General features: G+C 36.1%; 2 protein-coding genes across 5 annotated transcripts in view; one reads left to right on the top strand and one right to left on the bottom strand.

Moving 5' to 3' along the window:
• dar1 (dendritic arbor reduction 1) overlaps window positions 1–21,001 on the bottom strand; it is a 506,171-nt gene that overhangs the window by 99,110 nt on the left and 386,060 nt on the right. The window lies entirely within an intron of this gene.
• LOC137233677 (uncharacterized) overlaps window positions 4,949–21,001 on the top strand; it is a 304,557-nt gene continuing 288,504 nt past the window's right edge. For 2 of the 3 annotated variants that reach the window (XR_010947532.1, XM_067756918.1), the window contains exon 1: window positions 15,435–15,871. Coding sequence is in view for 2 of the 3 variants with exons in the window: in XM_067756918.1 (XP_067613019.1) it covers window positions 15,614–15,871 (258 nt within the window). In the remaining variant the exon portion in view is untranslated. Of the gene's footprint in view, window positions 5,126–15,434; window positions 15,872–21,001 lie in introns of those variants that run through there. The other variant, XM_067756919.1, reaches the window with a different exon arrangement.

Below are 21,001 nucleotides of genomic sequence, written 5' to 3'. Positions count from 1 at the left end.
CCGTGGTCTTTAACCGATCCCGCCCATTTTTACTAGACATATTTTCTGCTATAGGGAAAATTTGTGTACCCAATTTTATTACGATCTTTTAATTTTTCTTCGAGTTACGGCTCCAGAAACATAGAAAATTACTTAGTCGTAAAAGGGGCGGTGCCACGCCCTTTTTTGTTTGAAGATTTTCCAATTTATTGTTATAAATCCACTTGGGAAATGAAATACCATTGATATAAAGCTCTTTTTTGCAAAAATATAGCTTATTTTATTCATCCACGACCCTTTTAAAAATATGTTATATAAAAGTGGGCGTGGTCCTTAACCGATTTCGTGAATTTTTCTTCGAAGCATTCCTTATAGTAAAGGCAACCTCTCGCCGAATTTTGTTACGAAAGGTTTAACGATTTTTGATTTATGATTAATAATATTTGTAAAATTGGTTTTAACACAAGTGGGCGGTGCCACGCCCATTTTACAAACTTTTTCCAAATTTTTATCAAGAGTGTCAATATCAGTCCACTTGTCAAAATTCAACATTCTAGGTGTATTATTTACTAAATTATCAGGTTTTTTGTGTTTTCCAAAATTTTATATATATAAAAAGTGGGCTTGGTTATTGTCCGATTTCGCTAATTTTTAGCACCAATCTATTCTGGGTCAAGATAAGCTAGTGTACCAAATTGGGTAAAGATATCCCTATATTTACTCAAGTTATCGTGAAAACGGACGGACTGACGGACTCAATCTAATTTTTTTTTTTTCGATACTTATGATTTTGATATATGGAAGTCTATATCTATCTTCCTTCCTTTATACCTGTACAACCAACCGTTGTCCAATCAAATTTAATATACACTGTGTGCAAAGCACGCTGAGTATAAGAACATTGTTTATTGTTTCGGGTCTAGTTTGGGATATTTTCTGGACTTCTTTGGTTTCGGATACTTTTCGGGAATATTTTGGAACTATCTCATTATGATTTCGGGATGGCTGTCAGATAATATTGGGACCCTGCTAGGAAGATTTCGGTCTACATAAAAATCATATCGGAATTTTCAATGAATTGTCTTGCGAAATGGCATGCTTCCTAGAAGCTAATATTAAAAAAATATTTAATACTAAATAAAAAAGCAAGCTCCTTTAGAATTAAGCAAGGTTTTCAGTAAAAAAATAATAATAAAAACATTAATAAAAAATAAACAAAAATTAGTATCAAAAAATAAAAAAAATGTGAGCATATAACACTTGTATTTATTTCATTATTATTTTATCAATCATTTTTAAATCCCACGATTAACTCTTACAAATTGCTAAACTTATCTTAGTTTGTTGGGTTTTTCCAGTATAGTTTATATATTAATAATCAAAAAGTTAATACAAAAATTGCATGAAATTCACAATGAACCATTGTTGCTCATAAGCTGTAACATATTACTAAAATCATTTTACTTTGTTTAGTATTTGTAAAGAAGTATAAAAAAATACTAACAAAATAAATAAAAGTTGACACTTAAACTCATCTTCTTTAATAGAATTAAATGCTTCGTTTTTTATATTTTTTTTATTAAGTATTAACCTACCCGGCAGACGTTGTCCTGCCCTGTATTTGAAAAGTGAACCTTCCTTCCCATTGTCACTCTCTAAATCATCACACTCGCGCACAGTTTTACTCCCACATCCACTCAATCCCATTTCCACTCTCACTGCCACCTCCACGCATTTTACCTCTCCCACCTAAGTAGGCTCAAATCTTGAATTTATATTGCAAATATTCTATATCTCCTTGGATAATTACTTAGATATAACCATTTCCACTCTAACTCCCACTTCCACTTTCACATACTAACCCTCTACCACCTTATTTTTTTGATATATGGAATGTCTATAACAACAATTGAGTACCTGCTTGAATAATCCGAAATTACATAGATCTGAAATATTTCATATAGAACACACATATCCATTTCGATTTATGCGATTTCAAAAAAATTTAAGAAATAATTTTATTTTTCAATAGGAAAAGTAAAAGTCTGGTATTAACAGATAGGGTAACACAAACGAAAAACATCGCTATCTAATCTCAGATCGCTATTTAAAATGAACAATATCGGACTATAACCAAGCCCACTTTTTCGATATCGAAAATTTCAAAAAACCGAAAAGTGCGATAATTCATTACCAAAGGTGGATGAAGCGATTAAACTTGGTAGGTGGGTTGCCCTTATGACGCAGAATAGAAAATTTGTAAAATTTTGAACAAAGGGCGTGGCATCGCCCACTTTTAAAAGAAACTAATTTAAAAGTTTTGCAAGCTGTAATTTGGCAGTCGTTGAAAATATAATGATGAAATTTGGCAGGAACGTTACTCCTATTACTCCATGTATGATAAATCAAAATTAGCGAAATCGGATGAAGAGCACGCCCTCTTTTAAAAAGAAAAAATTTTAAAAGTCAAATTTTAACAAAAAATTGCATATCTTTACATTATATAAGTAAATTATGTCAACATTCAACTCCAATAATGATATGGTGGAACAAAATACAAAAATAAAAGAAAATTTCAAAATGGGCGTGGCTCCCATTTATTTTGTCTAGAATACTTTTAATGCCATAAGACGAACAAAAATTTACCAATCCTTGTGAAATTTGGTAGGGGCGTAGATTCTACGACGATAACTGATTTTTGTGAAAATGGGGAAATCGGTTGAAGCCACGCCCAGTTTTAATACACAGTCGATAACTTGAGCAAAAATCGATATAGCTTTACTAAACTTAGTTCACGTACTTATCTGAACTCACATTATCTTGGTATAAAAAATGGCCGAAATCCGATTATGACCACGCCCACTTTTTCGGTATCGAAAATTACGAAAAATGAAAAAAAATGCCATAATTCTATACCAAATATGAAAAAGGGGATGAAACATTGTAATTGGATTGGTTTATTGACGCAAAATATAACTTTAGAAAAATCTTTGTAAACCTTCCATATTAAGTAGAATGAAATGAAAAAGTTCTGCAGGGCGAAATCAAAAGCCCTTGGAATATTGGCAGGAATACTGTTCGTGGTATTAAATGTATAAATAAATAAGCGGTACTCGACAGATGGTGTCCTGGTCCACATTTTGGTCGATATCTCGAAAACGCCTTCATATTTACAACTAAGGGCCACTCCCTTTTAGAACCCTCATTAGTATCTTTAATTTGATACCCATATCGTACAAACACATTATAGAGTCACCCCTGGTCCACCTTTATGGCGATATCTCAAAAAGGCGTCCACCTATAGAACTAAGCCCCACGCCCTTTTAAAATACTCATTAACACCTTTCATTTGATACCCATATCGTACAAACAAATTCTAGAGCCACCCCTGGTCCACCTTTAGGCGTCCACCTATAGAACTAAGGCCCACACCCTTTTAAAATACTCATTAAAACCTTTCATTCGATTCCCATATCATACAAACATATTCTAGAGGCACCCCTGGTCTACCTTTAAGCGGTATCTCGAAAAGGCGTCCACCTATAGAACTAAGCCCCACGCCCTTTTAAAATACTCATTAACACCTTTCATTTGATACTCATATAGTACAAACATATTCTAGATTCACCCCATGTCCACATTTATGGCGATATCTCGAAAAGACGTGCACCTGTAGAACTAAGGCCCACTCCCTTTTAAAATACTCACCAACACCTTTCGTTTGATACCCATATTGTACAAATAAATTCTAGGGTCACCCCTGGTCTACCTTTATGGCGATATCTCGAAAAGGCGGTCACCTATAGAACTAAACCCCACTCCCTTTTAAAATGTTCATTAACCCCTTTCATTTGATACCCATATCGTACAAACAAATTCTAGGGTCACCCCTGGTCCACCTTTATGGCGATATCTCGAAACGGCGTCCACCTATGGAACTATGGAACTAAGGATCACTCCCTTTAAAAATACCCATTAACACCTTTCATTTGATACCCATATCGTACAAACAAATTCTAGAGTCAGCCCTGGTCCACTTTTATGGCGATATCCCTAAATGGCGTCCACCTATAGAACTACCGCCCACTCCCTCTTAAAATACTCTTTAATACCTTTCACTTGATACACATGTCATACAAACACATTCCAGGGTTACCCCCGATTAATTTTCCTATATGGTTATTTTCCCTTATTTTGTCTCCATAGCTCTCAACTGAGTATGTAATGCTCGGTTACACCCGAACTTAACCCTCCTTACTTGTTATTTAATATTCTTACGCTGCCTTATACTAAAAACGCCGATACTGCAAATGTGACAATGTCCCCTATCTTGCGCTGCGCTCACTCGCCACTTAGCTCAATTTTTAAGCACAGCGTTAAAAAGTCACTTCAGCGCGTGCGCAACAACAAAGTTTACATTTAACACACTGACCCATAAAAGAGAGCATCATCAATAATCCGCACACTTAAAATCGCACCTCGGTGAATTAACGAAGACCCAACAGAAAATAAATAACATTAGTAACTGAATAAAAACACAAACTACAAGCAAACTTGACCACACGAATATATACGAAAGTACATACAAAAGTTATACGAGAACACATAGCGGGATGGGCTCATATGATTACTTCCATCATCATCATCATCATCTTCGCCATTCAGCGTTCCTCTAGGTGAAGTTAAAAGCTAAAGTTGTTTTACTTTGTTGTTGTTGCTCACGTTCGTTAACCATCATTTGCGGCGATCTCTTGTAAACTTGCCCAGCTGCCAACAGCAACTAAGTCAGTACGAGTTCATACAATTCAATTCATTTTCAATTTCAATTCTGGGTTTTATGTGTTGCGCTTGAAAATGGTGTTGCCGTTTGTGGTTTAAAAATTGTGAGTTGCGATTTTGTGCGCATGCGCGCGTACACTTGCTTCGAACCACAGGCATACTCAGTCCATTGCAGCAGCTGTGACCGTCATCAGTAGCTGTCGGCTAAATTAGCCATTGTGGTGGTGTAGAACCGTTGCATCGTTGGAGATGAGTAACGCGCACAGAGTCATTCGTAGATTTATTTCATTTTATTGGCTAGTGAGTTGGTCAAAAAAAGTGTTCGGTTCGGTGGCCACTTGGTTTAATTTGACAATCGTGCTTTCAAGTAAGTAAGTCAGCAGCAACAAAAAATAAAAATAAACATAAAAATTAAACAAAAGGAACTCCTTAGTCAGTGATGGCAAAATTGCATCATAAGTTTCGCGCATGCGCAGATACGATATGATGTTTTTTTCCTGCGAATGAATAACGGAAAATTCACATAAGAAATACACAACGAAGAACAAAGTGAAATAGTGCAGGCGTTGATAGTTGATGGGTTAGTTGTTTTCTTGTTTGTGATTATAAGGACTAGTCTGCTCATGATTACCAACACGCGGCAAGTTTAATTTGTGTGCCACATTGTACTTTGCCGGAAGTTTTATTGGAAGCGATGAAGACAATAAGGAGACAGCATTTAATAATATTGAATTTGATGAAGAAAGTTAAGACAGTTACCTATACTATATGAATTTACCCATGGTAAATAGCTAATTTGAAAACCAAAGAACAATGGTATGTAATTATACATGATAGTAGATCAGAAGAATGATCTTCTACCTTTCCATGTATGTGAAACTAAGCACCGTGTTTGCTTTCATAATTTCACACACCCAGAAGAGCGTAGCCCGAACCGTAACCGAAATCATGTTGAGACCAAGTATGGAAATGGCAAAGGAGATACATGATACTGTCTATCTCATAGTCATCCTTGCAGATAGAGGAGAAACTAATTGTGTTCGTTTAGGTTCACCCTAAGCCTGTGCTTACACGTAGACAATGGGTATTTTGGCTACCGGACTTGATTTTTCTATATGATAAAACTATGAGCAAGATTGAAGTTCAAGAAAATATGAATAAAAAAGGATGACCAAGAACAAACAGGAATGACAAAATGGTTACAGGGAGAACAACGAAAAATATGAGATAGAATAATAATGCAAACTCAAAAAGGAGGAGAAGAAAAATAAAATAATGTGAAAAATATTAAATAGGAAATTGGACCACTTAAGAAAAAAAAAACAGACAAAACGGAGGAAAAGAATAAGAAAACGAAAACACATGTAAAAGTAAAAAGATGGAGAAAGTGATAAAAAAAATAAAAATAAGTAGGGAAGGCCAAGTTAGGGTGTAACCGAACATTACATAATCAGCTGTGAGCTTTGGAGACAAAATAAGGGAAAATCACCATGTATGAAAACGAACCTAGGGTAACCCTGGAATGTATTTGTATGACATGGGTATCAAATGGAAGATATTAAAGAGTATTTTAAAAGGGAGTGGCCATAGTTCTATAGGTGGACGTCATTTCGGGATATCGCCATAAAAGTGGACCAGGGGTGACTGTAGAATGTGTTTGTACGATACGGGTACCAAATGAAAGGTGTTAATGAGTATTTTAAAGGGGAGTGCGCCTTAGTTTTATAGGTAGACGCCTTTTCGAGATATCGCCATAAAGTTGGACCAGGGGTGACTCTGGAATGTGTTTGTATGATATGGGTACCAAATGAAAGATGCTAATGCGTATTTTAAAAGGGAGTGGGCCTAAGTTCTATAGGTGGTCGCATTTCGTGATATTCCCATAAAGTTGGACCAGGGCTGGCTCTAGAATGCGTTTGTATGATATGGGTATCAAATTAAAGGTATTAATGAGAGTTTTAAAAGAGAGTGGCCCTTAGTTGTATATGTGAAGGCGTTTTCGTGATATCGATCAAAATGTGGACCAGGATGACCCAGAACATCATCTGTTAGATACCGCTAATTTATTTATATATGTAATACCACGAACAATATTCCTCCCAATATTCCAAGGGCTTTTGATTTCGCCCTGCAGAACTTTTTCATTTTCTTCTACTTAATATGGTAGCTGTCACACCCATTTTACAAAGTTTTTTCTAAAGTTATATTTTGCGTCAATGAACCAATCCAATTACCATGTTTCATCCCTTTTTTCGTACTTGGTGTAGAATTATTGAATTTTTTTTCATTTTTCGTAATTTTCGATATCGAAAAAGTGGGCGTGGTCATAGTCGGATTTCGGCCATTTTTTACACCAGCATAAAGTGAGTTCAGATAAGTACGCGAATTTATAAAGCTCTGAATTTTAACCCTCTCGGTGTATTCCAAGGGTGCGTCTGCATTTGTGAGATGAGCCAATCTTTCAAAACCCGACGCAAACTCCTGCAAAGTCTCATTCGCTTTTTGGTAACGGGTTTGCAACACAATTTGGTATATCTGTTTTCTATGCTCGTTTCCATAACGTCTCTCGACAGCGGCCATCAATGCTTCATAACGGAATTGTCTGTAAGATTTCCGCTGCAGGCCCCTTCAATGCCACGAACAGAGCTGCACCTTTATCTCCAGCATTCCAGTGATTCACTGATGCGGTCTTCTCAAACTGTAGCTTAAAGACCTGAAAAGGAACAGAGCCGTCAAAGGATGGTGTATTTACCTTTGGATTACTCGCTGAAACTGCTGGGCGATTTAGTTGCAACTCCTGTATACGACCTCTCAATGTTTCAGTCTCGGCATCGATTTTGTCCTCGAGCTGTACAATTTTGGTATCTTGTGCTGCCAGCTTAGATGTTACCCTTGCTTCTAACTTCGAAGACATATATGCCACCTGCAATAATAAGCGCTCCTCTTGTTCTTCCATCTTGGATGTTGGATGAAAGACATACTCTTCCACCTTAATTCCTTCTAATTCCATTGCCTCTCGTAGTCGTGCCTGAAGTTCGAGTTTATTGCCGATTGTGTTCAATCCACGGCTCTCCAACTCCTTCTTCAGTTGCTGGATCTTAAATTCACTCCACTTTTCCATGTCCTTATTGTGTTCAAAATCTTTGGAATTTATTCAACAATTCCTTTTCTGACACCAATTATAATGAATTTTAGTGGTAGTCCTCTTATTTCAAATCTTCTGCTAACGTTTGTATCGCTAAACTGTTGAATAAATAACTCCAATATTCAATAATGCAAAAAGGTCTTTATTACACTACTTCACAATAACACTTATACTTAGCAACCAATAGCGTGCTTAAAGAAAACTGATTCGTCGTGCCTTAGCTGGTGCTGCTTTTATACTCCTCGGTTTCCTCGTTGGCATATTTCTAGGCGTTTCTTTTTCTATCACTTACTAGTTCGCTGAAGATTGCATACTTTGTGAGTAACTCTCCGCTGGTGTATGTACATAATGTTGTAGACATAATGATTGATTTCTTTATGTACATACCAGTGACTGTAGTATCGGCTTAGAGATGATAGTATACCTTTGTGTTGCTAATATTCGTCACAATATGTAATACCACGAACAGTATTCCTGCCAAGATTTCAAGGGCTTTGGATTTCGCCCTGCAGAACTTTTTCAATTTCTTCTACTTAATATGGTAGGTGTCACACCCATTTTTTTCATTTTTCGTAATTTTCGATATCGAAAAAGTGGGCGTGGTCATAGTCGGATTTCGGCCATTTTTTATACCAATACAAAGTGAGTTCAGATAAGTACATGAACTAAGCTTAGTAAGGATATATCAATTTTTGCTCAAGTTATCATGTTAAGGGCCGAGCGGAAGGATAGACGGTCGACTGTGTATAAAAACTGGGCGTGGCTTCAACCGATTCGTCCATTTTCACAGAAAACAGTTACCGTCGTAGAATCTATGCCCCTACCAAATTTCACAAGTATTGGTAAATTTTTGTTCGACATGTGGCATTAATAGTATTCTAGACAAATTAAATGAAAAAGAGCGGAGCCACGCCCATTTTGAAATTTTCTTTTATTTTTATAGTTTGTTGCACCATATGATTACTGTAGTTGAATGATGACATAATTGACTTACATACTGTAAAGATATTCAATTTTTTGTTAAAATTTGACTTAAAAAAAATTTAATAACTCTGTAAGCTCTGCTCAGCTGAGTATAAAAAGGTTAAGACAGAAAAACGGGAAGTAAAATAAAGGGATGAATTAAATATAAATAAAAAGAAAACATATAACGGAAGAAAACGAAAAATGACAAGACAAACAATTTAAAAAAGACAAAAAAAAGGCAAAAACAGAATTGGAATAAAGAGGGAGATAAGATTCAAAAACGAAAATAATTTTTAAATTAAAAAGCGGGATAAATAAAGCAACGAAAAGAAAAAAAAGAGGCAGAAAAAAATGAAATAGAGAAAAGGAAAAAAGGAACAGAACTTGAAAAAGAAAGAAAAACAGTAACAAAAGAAAAGAAAAGAAAAGAAAAGAAAAGAAAAGAAAAGAAAAGAAAAGAAAAGAAAGCAAAACAAAAAAAAATAAATAAAAAGAACAACACAAATTAAAAGGAAAAGAAAAAAGAAAAGGAAAGGAAAAAGGGAAAGGAAAAGTAAAAATCAAGGAAAAAGAAGAGAGAAGAAGAAATGTGAAGTTGAAAGTTGAACGAGATTGAATAAGGACCTCACATAGAATGAATAAGTCCGTAGAATTAAGAAAAAATGAAAATAAAATGGGAAAATCCAAAAAAAGGATAATGAATTTAATTAAAAAAAATTGGAAAATAGAAAAATATAAATAAAAAAAGTAAAGAAGGCTAAGTTCGGGAGTAACCGAACATTACATACTCAGCTGAGAGCTATGGAGACAAAATAAAGAAAAACCACCATGTAGGAAAATAAACCTAGGGTAACCCTGGAAAGTGTTTGTATGACATGCATATCAAATAGAAGGTATTAAATAGTATTTTAAGAGGGAGTGGGCCATAATTTTATAGGTGGACGCCATTTAGGGATATCGCCATAAAGGTGGACCAGGGGAGACTCTATAATGTGTTTGTACGATATGGGTATCAAATAGAGGTATTATTGAGGGTTTTAAAAGGGAGTGGTGGTAGTTGTGTATGTGAAGGCGTTCTCGAGACATCGACCAAAATGTTGTCTCGGGTGACCCAGAACATCATCTGTGGGGTACCGCTAATTTATTTATATATGTAATACCACGAACAGTATCGCTGCCAAGATTGCAAAGGATTTTGATTTCGCCCTGCAAAACTTTTCCATTTCTTCTACTGAATCAGGCACTCATACTGGAAAAGAAATGCCCCTTCCACTTTTCTTTGCACCTGCACGCCAAATTATACTACCAATCACTCCCTCCTCTTTTCCAAAATTTTATATACTTAGTGTGACGAATATTAGCAAACTACGGGATACTATCATCTCTAAGCCGATACTAATTAGTGACTCGTATGCACATCAACAAATCAATCATTATGTCTACCCATATGTCCATACGAGCAGCGGAGAGTGACGCACAAACACATGCATATATCTGAGATACTCCCAAAAGTATGCAATCAATTGTGCAAGTATCACTCACATATACACGAGTATGGGCTATGAGAGAAGCTATAAAATCGTGCATCTGTAGTTATAGCTGAGAAATTTATAGCTGATGGCTAACTAGTAAATTCTAGAAATAGAAGCGCCTAGAAATATGTCAACGAGGAAACCGGACAGTATAAAAGGCGGCAACAGTTGAGGCACGACAATCAGTTTGATTTAAGCGAGCTAGCAGTTGCGAAGTATAAATGTTTTTGTGAAGTACTTTAATAAAGGCCATTTTGCATTATTGAATAGTGGAGTTATTTATTCAGCAGTTTAGTGATTCGAACGTTAGTAGAAGGTTGCAAATAAGAGGAATTCCAGTAAATGCGTTACAATTGGTGTCAGAAGAGGAATTGTTGAATAAATTCCGAAGATTTTGAATACAACTTGGACATGGCAAAGTTGAGTGAATTAAAGATCCAGTAAATGAAAAAGGAGTTAGAGAACTGTGGATTTAATACAACCGGCAATAAGATCGAACTTCAAGCACGGCTACGAGAGGTAATGGAGTCGTAAGGAATTGATGTGGACGAGTATGTCTTTTATCCTGATGTGGAAGAGCCAGGGACTAAAATGGAGGAGAATAAAGAGACTCCGAATCCATTGGTAAGTGTTGACACTAACGCGATACTAGCAGTGTTGAAGCAAATGTCGTCACAAATAGCAACCGAAATGTCATCTCAACTGGAATCGCAGAAGACATATATGGCATCACAATTGGAAATACAGGAGGCACGCATTTCAGAAATGTCGTCACAAATGTCATCTCAACTGGCAGAACAGAAGACATGTATAGCATCCCAACTGGAATCGCAGGAGACACGCATCACATCGAAGTTTGAAGCACAATTGGATGAACAGAAAACACACATGGCGCCACAAATTAAAAGAGCAAGAGGCACGCATAACATTACAACTCGAAGCACAGGAAGAGCGTATCTCAACGAAGTTGGAGGCACAGGAAGCAAATGTCTTATCGCAGCTGGAGGTTTTTAGTGAACGACAAGATAAAATGGAGACCGAGATGGATGCTTTGAAAGGTCGTATACAGGAGTTGCACTTAAATCACACACCTGTTTCAGCGAGTAATCCAAAGGTAAAAACACCATCCTTTGACGGTTCTGTTCCTTTCCAGGTCTTTAAGCTACAATTTGAGAAGGCCGTAACATTTTCATTTAAAATTTACTCAGTGTACGATTTCGATAGCCGATAAGAATACCTTTCCAATGGTATCAATATCTCCGAAATCGGTTGAGCCATTCCGAAGTTATCACAGCTCAAATGTACTATGACATCAAAATATAGAGACGAATTTATTTAAAAAAATTTATAAAAAAGAAAAAAGCGTAATTTTAGTTTTTGGATATGTTATATATGTATATTAAATAGACCTTTCTAATAAAAATATATTTTATTTTAAAACACTTGGCCTTTGAATTTTTTCCAAGTTTAAAATTTTATTTTTGAAACAAAAAATTGTTCAGTGTAATAGTGTATATTTTCGAAAGCCGATTCGAATACTTTTCCAATGATATCAAGGCCTTTGAAATCGGTTGAGCCGTTCCGTAGTTATCACTGCTCAAAGTACTATGACATCAAAATATAGAGAGATAAATTTATTTTAAAAATTTTATCAATTGTTTTTGTTTTTACCGGCCTATTGATAAATCATTCAAGGTTCGAATCGAGCTCAAGGCCAGAACAATAATTTTTTTCTAATGATAATTATTGTTATTTTTTAATTTTTCTAAATTTGAAAAATTGTATTTTGTTTTTGGAATAGTAAATAGAAAATTTTTCAGACAACCTGCCATAGCTGCGCAGATAGATCCATTTCGAAAGGTGTTAAGCCTTCATCATCAGTACGCTTTAGGCATGCTGCGCTAACCATTTAGCTATACAGCGGTGGTTTGTTTGACTGGCAAATTTGCTACTTCTATTCCTTTTTACCAACTATATTTATTCAGTCTTGCGCCATCTGGTGCAAATCGCTGATAATGCTGGATTTTTGTTTATTGTCAATTACTTTGTTTGACATTCCCAAGTGCTCATGGTTTATTAACAATTGTTTTCTACTTACTATTCCAAAAACCAAATACAATTTTTCAAATTTAGAAAAATTAAAAAATAACAATAATTATCATTAGAAAAAAATTATTGTTCTGGCCTTGAGCTCGATTCGTACCTTGAAAAAATTTTATAAAAAAAGAATAAAGCGTCATTTTAGATTTTGGATATGTTATATATGTATATTAAATAGACCTTTCTAATAAAAATATATTTTATTTTAAACCACTTGGCCTTAGAATTTTTTTAAGTTTAAAATTTTATTTTTGAAACAAAAAATTTTTCAGTGTAATAAAATTTGTTTACAGTGTACATTTTCGAAAGCCGATTCGAATACCTTTCCAATGGTATCAATATCTTTGAAATCGGTTGAGCCATTCCGAAGTTATCACAGCTCAAAAGTACCTATTACCATCACTTTTCACGCATTTTTCACAACTTTGACACCTTGCCACGCCCACAATTTTTCACAAATGCAATTTATAAAAATGAGGTTGTGTTTGTATAGGTAAAGTGTACCTGTATGCAAATTTTCATCAAAATTTGAGGGGGTCGGGTTAAATGCATATCGGTTTTGATATGAAATTCATCATATGTGACCCGGTCTATGAAAAGGTGGCTTATGACTCAAAAAAGAAATTGCGAGAAACAGCTGTTAAAGATAAAAAATGCATTTCTTCAGTTTCTTAGTGGTAGTAATTTTTTTTGAGTCATAAGCCACCTTTTCATAAACCGGGTCACATATACTGGATGCGGCCATAGTGTTACTGGAATTTGTTTGACGCAAATACTCTTGGCAAATAATAGACGTTTTCTAGGACCTAGTTTAATTGTTCTCTCGAGATGAGATCTGACAACTCAAGGGAGCACGACTCAAGTTGGAAGAGAAGCTCAGCGAAAAATGCCTTCCGAGGTTATCGCGCCTAGCATTTATTTTTTTAACACTCTGATAGCAAATCTACAATGTTTTGATAATATTTCGATAAATTTAAGATAACTTTCTGAACAAATCGTAGTTTTTTGGTAAAAAATCGATGACTTTTTGATACCAAATCCATAGGAAGCCGACAACTCGTTCATAAAAAATCGGTATAAAACTTAGATAACAAACCGATAACTCCTTTATAAGTAATGTATAACGAGCCTATATATTGCATCCTCCTTTCCTATCGCACTCCCACTTCCACATGCACACCTACTCCCACTCATACTGGAAAAGAAATGCCCCTTCCACTTTTCTTTGCACCTGCACGCCAAATTATACTACCAATCACTCCCTCCTCTTTCCAAAATTTTATATACGGGATACTATCATCTCTAAGCCGATACTAATTAGTGACTCGTATGCACATCAACAAATCAATCATTATGTCTACCCATATGTCCATACGAGCAGCGTATATATCTGAGATACTCCCAAAAGTATACAATCAATTGTGCAAGTATCACTCTCATATACACGCGCATGGGCTATGAGAGAAGCTATAAAATCGTGTATCTGTAGTTATAGCTGAGAAATTTATAGCTGATGGCTAACTAGTAAATTCTAGAAATAGAAGCGCCTAGAAATATGTCGACGAGGAAACCAGACAGTATAAAAGGCGGCAACAGTTGAGGCACGACAATCAGTTTGATTTAAGCAATCTATCAGTTGCGAAGTGTTATTGTGAAGTACTTTAATAAAGGCCATTTTGCATTATAGAGCAGTGGAGTTATTTATTCAACATTTTAGTGATTCGAACGTTAGTAGAAGGTTGCAAATAAGAGGAATTTCAGTAAGTTCGTTACAATAGTAATCACATGACCAAAAAAATGTCAAAGAAATCTTGAGAATTTTGAAGGTCTATTAAAAACACGCACACATTCATTTTTGCAGCTACAAAGCTTCGCCATCGTACACAATCTTTGGTTCAACATTTTAAACTTTAGGAATACGCTTTCACTTTATCTCTCCCTTCTCTTCCACTTTCTCTACCACTTTTTCACATACTTTTCGCTCACTTTATCTCTTTCTGCTTTTTGCTCACTCCAAGGCGAGTCCATACCAGACTATGGCAAAGCGAAATCAACCTATGTATTTCGTTGTGCAGACTAATGTCAAGTCAAAAGAAAATTTGCAATGCATGTCATATAAGTTTTTCTACGTTCCTTGCTCTCTTTCTATATTCTCCCATCTATTACTTTCTCTCTTCTTCTCTTTCCATCTTCCATCGGTCCCTAGACTTTTCTAACAAATCGCACCAAAAATAAAGTTTTTTGAATTTGACGAATTTGACTATTTTCGTGATTAAAAGCAAGGCGAATTCAGTACCAGGTATTGTTATCCCTTCAGCTGATTGCTTCTTCTTGATATTTTCCCATCAGCTGATTGCTTCTCCTTGACATTTGGTACGACAATATGCCAGTTAATCGAAGCCAATGCTAATTTACTTTTGACTTGAAATTCGTCTGCAATTGGGTTGACTTCGCTTTGCCACCACCTCGTATGAATTCACCTTGACTAAATGTTATCGGTTCCTTTGTTATAGACTATGGGAGCCTTATCGCTTGTTGGTGGTGGCGAATTTCTGGATCATTACATCAAACTCTACTTGTACAAGGCTTATTTTCATGCAAGGCGAATCCATACCAGGTGTTGGCAAAGCGAATTCGACTAATTCGCCGTGCAGAAGAATGTCAAGTCAAAAGAAAATTTTTATTGATTTCGACTAACTGACATATTTTAGTACCACGCGTTGTATGGAAAATAATCTAGAAGAAGCAATCAGCAGTTGGGATAACAACAACTGGTACTGAATTCGCCTTGGTTTCATGTAACTTATTATTACACTTTACATATTTAACACTGAATACTTTCATATTTCATTTACCACAAAAGCTTTTGAAAATAGTTTCAATAATTTCGTAAACCTGTCGAGTTTATAGAATTTTTCCAATCATTACAAATTCAAGTCGAAAAGATTAAAATTCATTAATTTTACAAAAATTAGCTGTATTTGCAAAAACACTGGAATTTCTATTAACTCTATAGTTATTATTTAAATATTACTAAGCCAAATCTAAATTAGTGCGTCCCAACGCAAAGAATAATTTTTTTAACCATTAAAAAATTTAACGATAGTCATTAATGGAGATAATGAAACCGTCATTAACTTCACGCTCCACCACGAAAACCAATAAAGGCGTTTCCAAAACTTCAATCCACAAGACGAAAATTGGCAAATGCGAACGTCCCAGTGGAACAATACATCGTAATCCATATTTGAATTTTTTGAGCGATTTTCGTCAACGTAATACAGGACTCTCCGCTGTGGAAACAATTAAACGTGGCGCTAAAGAGTGGATGAGTATGGCAAAAGAGGATAAATTGCAATACATTGAAAAGGTTAGTAGACTTTATTTCAATTTAAAATGACGTTCATTTGTAAGTATTTACAGTAAGCATTTTATGCACCTAAAAAGCGTAAGTCAGCACACTCCCCTAAGTCTTTGGGGACAAATTTTGCAGTTACAACAACAACATAAAATGTATAATGTAATATCGCAGTATTTGACTAAGCTCCTGTATTCAGTTATTTCTGCAACTGAATGTTCGGCTTTCTTTTTTTTCTCTGACAGTCATTATGGAATACCTGAAAAACGCCAGTAGCCGAGCCACAGCGGCTCATCGCCAACCTCGTGTTCTTGTATATAACAACTCTTGGATAAAAAAATGTATATATATATGTATATGTGTATATATGGACTGTGTTGTGCAAAGGTTTATGACCGTTTTCCCCAGCGGGTTAGGGGGCCTGTCGTAAGAGGCGACTAAAATACTAAATTGAGGAGTTGTGTAGCGCAACCCTTTCAAGGTGTTGCCAGCGCAAAATATAGCTTATCCAACCCAATTGTCAACCTCACCTACCCGTGGCGAATCATGTTACTTTAACAGCGCGGCTCTGGCGATTCCAAGTTCCTCATGGATCTAGGGGGGCGGTATGGCCTGGAAGGTTTAATGTGGTCATACTAAATCGTTCCCGAGATGGTCGGGCTGGTGCCTTAGTGGTGCTTGATACCGGAAAGTACCGGATCTGCATCCGGCAAAGGACCATCAACATCGATAACACTCCCCAAGGGCTTCGGGGAGTATCCTTATCGCTTCAACAACAACAACCGTCTAATTTTTGATCACACACATTTTACAAAGTTTTTTTCTAAAGTTATATTTTATGTCACTAAACCAATCTAGTTACCATGTTTCATACCTTTTTTCGTATTTGGTATAGAATTATGGAATTTTTTTCATTTTTCGTAATTTTCGATATCGGAAAAGTGGGCGTGGTCATAGTCGGATTTCGGCAATTTTTTATACCAATACAAAGTGTGTTCAGATAAGTACGTGAACTAAGTTTAGTAAAGATATTTGTATGTCTGATCTTATGTTGTGTTGTGCCTGCATTTATATATGTGTGCTGTCAAACGACATGTGGCGTTAACTAAAATAAATCAATTGTCTCGGTTGCAGCAGCAATTAGTAAAGTTATTACTCAATTGATCGCCCGCAGGCAATCTTAACAGAGTATCGACTTCGGATCAACCTAGAGACCGATATGGTGTGTGCACTATTTATATTTTATATATATTTTATATTTGCGTTGCTACAACCATGACAACTTACAGCCAATTTTTTAATTTTTTTACTTTAACTGAAATGTAGTTGGAGGGAACTTTTGAAGTACTTATTTGTCTTACTTATGTATATATACTTAACTGAGAGAAAAAAAATCTTTGAATTAAACAAAAACACAAAAACTGGATTTTATTGTAAATAAATTTCTGCCATATTTTATATTTCCATATCTATTTCATAGGGCCAAAATATTTTAAGACCACTGGTGAATTTTCAAATGCTACAAAGGGATTCCCGTCTCAATATTATAAACCAGTTAAATTTAAACATTTTCCTTGATATTTCTTCCATATCTGAAATATTTCAGCGGCGGCATACGAAAATATTCAAATCTCATAGATGAATCTTTGAAAAACTAGTGCCGCAACTAATCTGCCTATGGCTCTACTTTTCATCTTGGGAATGGCTGAAAATCGTATACATTGAATGATGGGCTTAAGCTGGTAGTAATCTAACTTACTTACTTAAGTGGGGCTTAACCCTTTTAACGGTTATGGTCGTCCAACAAAGCGCTTAAGTCATTTCTTTGCTCTGTTAACTGACGCCAATTGGTAACACCAAGGAAATCTAAATCATTTTCCACCTCGTCCTTTCTTTATCTTCTAATTTCGTAAGCAACTTCCGATAAAAATACTTTCTTAGCCGAAGCGTCTTCTTTAATTAGCATAACATGGCCTAGTCAGCGTAGCCGCTGTGTTTTAATTCGCTGGACTATGCTGCTGTCTGCGTAAAGCTCATACAGCTCATCATTAAATCTTCTCTGGTTGCCGTCGCCAACGCGTAGCCGCCTTATCTGTTGTAATGACCATGCTTCTGCACCATACAGCAGGATGGGTTCGACAAGTAACCTGTAGATCATGAGTTTCGTTGCCGAGAGAGGACTTTACTTTTCAATTGCCTACTTATTTGAAAGTACTCTTTATTGGCAGGAGTGATTTTTCGCTAGATTTCAAACCTGATGTTGTTTGTGTTGATACTGGTTCCCATATAAACAAAGTCTCTTAATATTTCGAATTTATGGCTTCCAGCAGCGGCGTTGTTGGCAAGGCGCAAGTGAGTTGACGCGTTTTGTTCTCATTCACCGTCAATTCCTCTTTTCCGCATCTTTCTAGTTTGGAGTAAGCAGAACTTACGGCGCAGGTATTCAGGCTGATGACATCAACGTCGAGAAATTATTGCACGCTTTTATTGAATGAATATTAGTCCACAGCGGTTAAGTTCTGCAGCTAGTATAGTTCTCTTCAGCATCAAATTTATGAAATCTTACACTCTGTCTGAAATTTCGTTTAGTTTCGAACAGCCAGGAGGGTGAACTAATGATGTTGTGTTAGAAGTGCTTCGCCTCATTCAATAGGCGCGACCACTCACAAAAAATCATCAAAGTCCTCTAACGGAAATTCAAGGAAGCTGGCAATTCAAGAGGAACGGACCATATGGAGATTGGTGTTAGAGTCACAGATTTCACATTACAATTGAAAAGATGGTTAGTGTCATGTGGTGACACATCGCATGCAGGACATACATTACGTATATCGGGGTTGATTCCGGACATGTAAGAGTTTAACCAGTTACAGTATTCAGAACAAAGTTGGGCCAGGGTGGCTCGTGTGCTCTGTTCTTCTGCAAGAGTAGGATATTGCATATTCATAACAAATTTCAACTGGCGTATCTTGGCAAAAACGTTTACCGATTGTGTGTGGATTTTGCCTAAGGCCTCTTTATGCTTTCCTGATCAAACGGCTATGTTACCAAGTGCCAGATCTCATCATATGGAGATGTTACATTAACCCTCTTGGAGTCGGGGCTAGATGAGGCAGTTCTTTGCTAGGGTGTGCTGGTTTGTGAGCTAGTGGTCTTGCTCAACGTCATTTTGCACAGCCATAAACGTTTTGCGGAGAAACTAAATTCAGACATAGCTGCATATAGGCAGTTCCTGTTCGTGCTATCGAAGGCGGCTTTAAAATCGACGAGGTGTTGATGTGTGTTAATACTTTTTTCGCGTTTTTTTTTTTTTAAATTTGGCGTATAGTACAAATTTTGTCGATAAGAGATTTACCAGGTCTGAAGACGCACTGGTAAGGAAAAATCAGCTGATTCACGGTGGGCGTCAATTTTTCGCACAATGCGCTTGACCGGACCGTGTATGCGATACCAAAAAGTTGATTCCGTGACAATTGGCGCAGTTTTCAGGGTTTTGCAAGAAAGCGCATCGCTGTCTCAATTGAGGATGCCAAAGAAGTGATCCCTCCATAATCTAAATGCTCTTTGCATATCAGTTACAAATTGCTAATAATCGGCTTCTTGAGCCGATTGTTAGTGCTAAATCCGTTCATGAGTGCCAGAAGTAGGCCTAAGTGGGATAAAGGACTTACAATATTTTCACTATTTGCATGCCTGTTGTAAGAGGACATTAAATCTGTAGACCTGGGGACGACTACCGAGGCAGTCGGACTATTTTAAGAAGGTGCTGGTACCTGAGCGTACCAGATTATTATACGAAAAGCAATTATTTTAAGAGCTACAACAACAAAACAACAACAGGAGTGTAAGGAACTGTCAGTAGTCGCACCGTCAATTGTTTTTTGGCCGTTGACCTAATGTTCCTTCAACAGACATACTTATACTTTTTCTGTATAAAGGAGCGCCAGTTATATCCGATCCCCATTTGAGATTTAACACGAAGAGGAGGTGTTCGCTTATTAACTTAACTCAAGAATAAACATTTCGACGATTCCCGGCTCCACATTTTCGTTCCGACAGGAGCGTGAAACTATTAAAGAATGCCGGGGCTATACAATTTGGATTTGTCTGCCTACAGATAATAAATTATTTTTGTGTTTTGTAAATTTGATATTAGATCAAGCTCTCTTGGCCATATGTATTCAGCACGTATGTTTATATTAATTAGGTAACATCCCACATCTTAATAAACAAAGGCTTAAATATTTGGCCTAATTTCATAAAATTTAATTTGCAAAAAATTAATAATTAATATATGTATAAGTTTCTATTAACACGCGTGAGAAGCAATTCACAAAAACCTATAAAGCCTCTTTTTCGATACTCAGCGTGAGATAAAACAACAACTTGACGAAATTCGCAGTAATGTGGCTATTGACTGATATATTTGGCGCGTTAATTAACTAATTTTCAAAAATTTCTTGCTTTATATTAATAACGCTTAAGTCATTTATTGCATGCACTGCTTTGAAAACTGATTAATAAAAATTAATTAGGCAAGCAAACTGAACATAAATAATAAGACGTATAGAAATAAAAATATTTTTGGATATGTAGGTCTATAAATTGAGCGTGGTTGAGCGTGGTTGAATCGTTTCATAATAAAGGGCAATGGTCCATGAGGTATTTATAAGACTGGTAAGTATGAGTCGTTTTTAGCTGTGAGTGGAAAAAATTTTATTGTTAAATATATACAGCAGCGAACAGAAAAGTAGCAGTGCAAACTTTTATCAAATTTCAATACTTAAAAAACGATTCCATGAATTTTCTAGCTGAAACTATGTAAATTAAACTTAAGCCGTTTTTAAGAAAATTTTAAGATATTTCCGAATTTTTTTTTTCATCGGTGTTCTCTGAACTTTTAGCGCATCTGATTTCACTGACCAAGCCTTATTTAAATGCATGTGACGCAAAAAAAGGGTGTTCCATCAGAGTACCCGTCATAAGTCTACGGTCCTCTCTTTGCTAGTCCAAAGTTGTAAAACCTTCAAATGATCGTTGACAGCCCCGCATTTTAGTCCACGCGATTGATTTTGAATAAGTAAATATTTCACCACAGTGATGCGCGGGAACGCTTTCCTCTTTTGCGAGCTCATGGTATTT

The sequence above is a fragment of the Eurosta solidaginis genome, chromosome 5, assembly GCF_040869045.1.
Source record: "Eurosta solidaginis isolate ZX-2024a chromosome 5, ASM4086904v1, whole genome shotgun sequence".
In the NCBI taxonomy this organism is placed as follows: domain Eukaryota; kingdom Metazoa; phylum Arthropoda; class Insecta; order Diptera; family Tephritidae; genus Eurosta; species Eurosta solidaginis.
The sequence above is the reverse complement of the archived record's forward strand: the minus strand, read 5'-3'. Positions and strand labels throughout refer to the sequence as shown.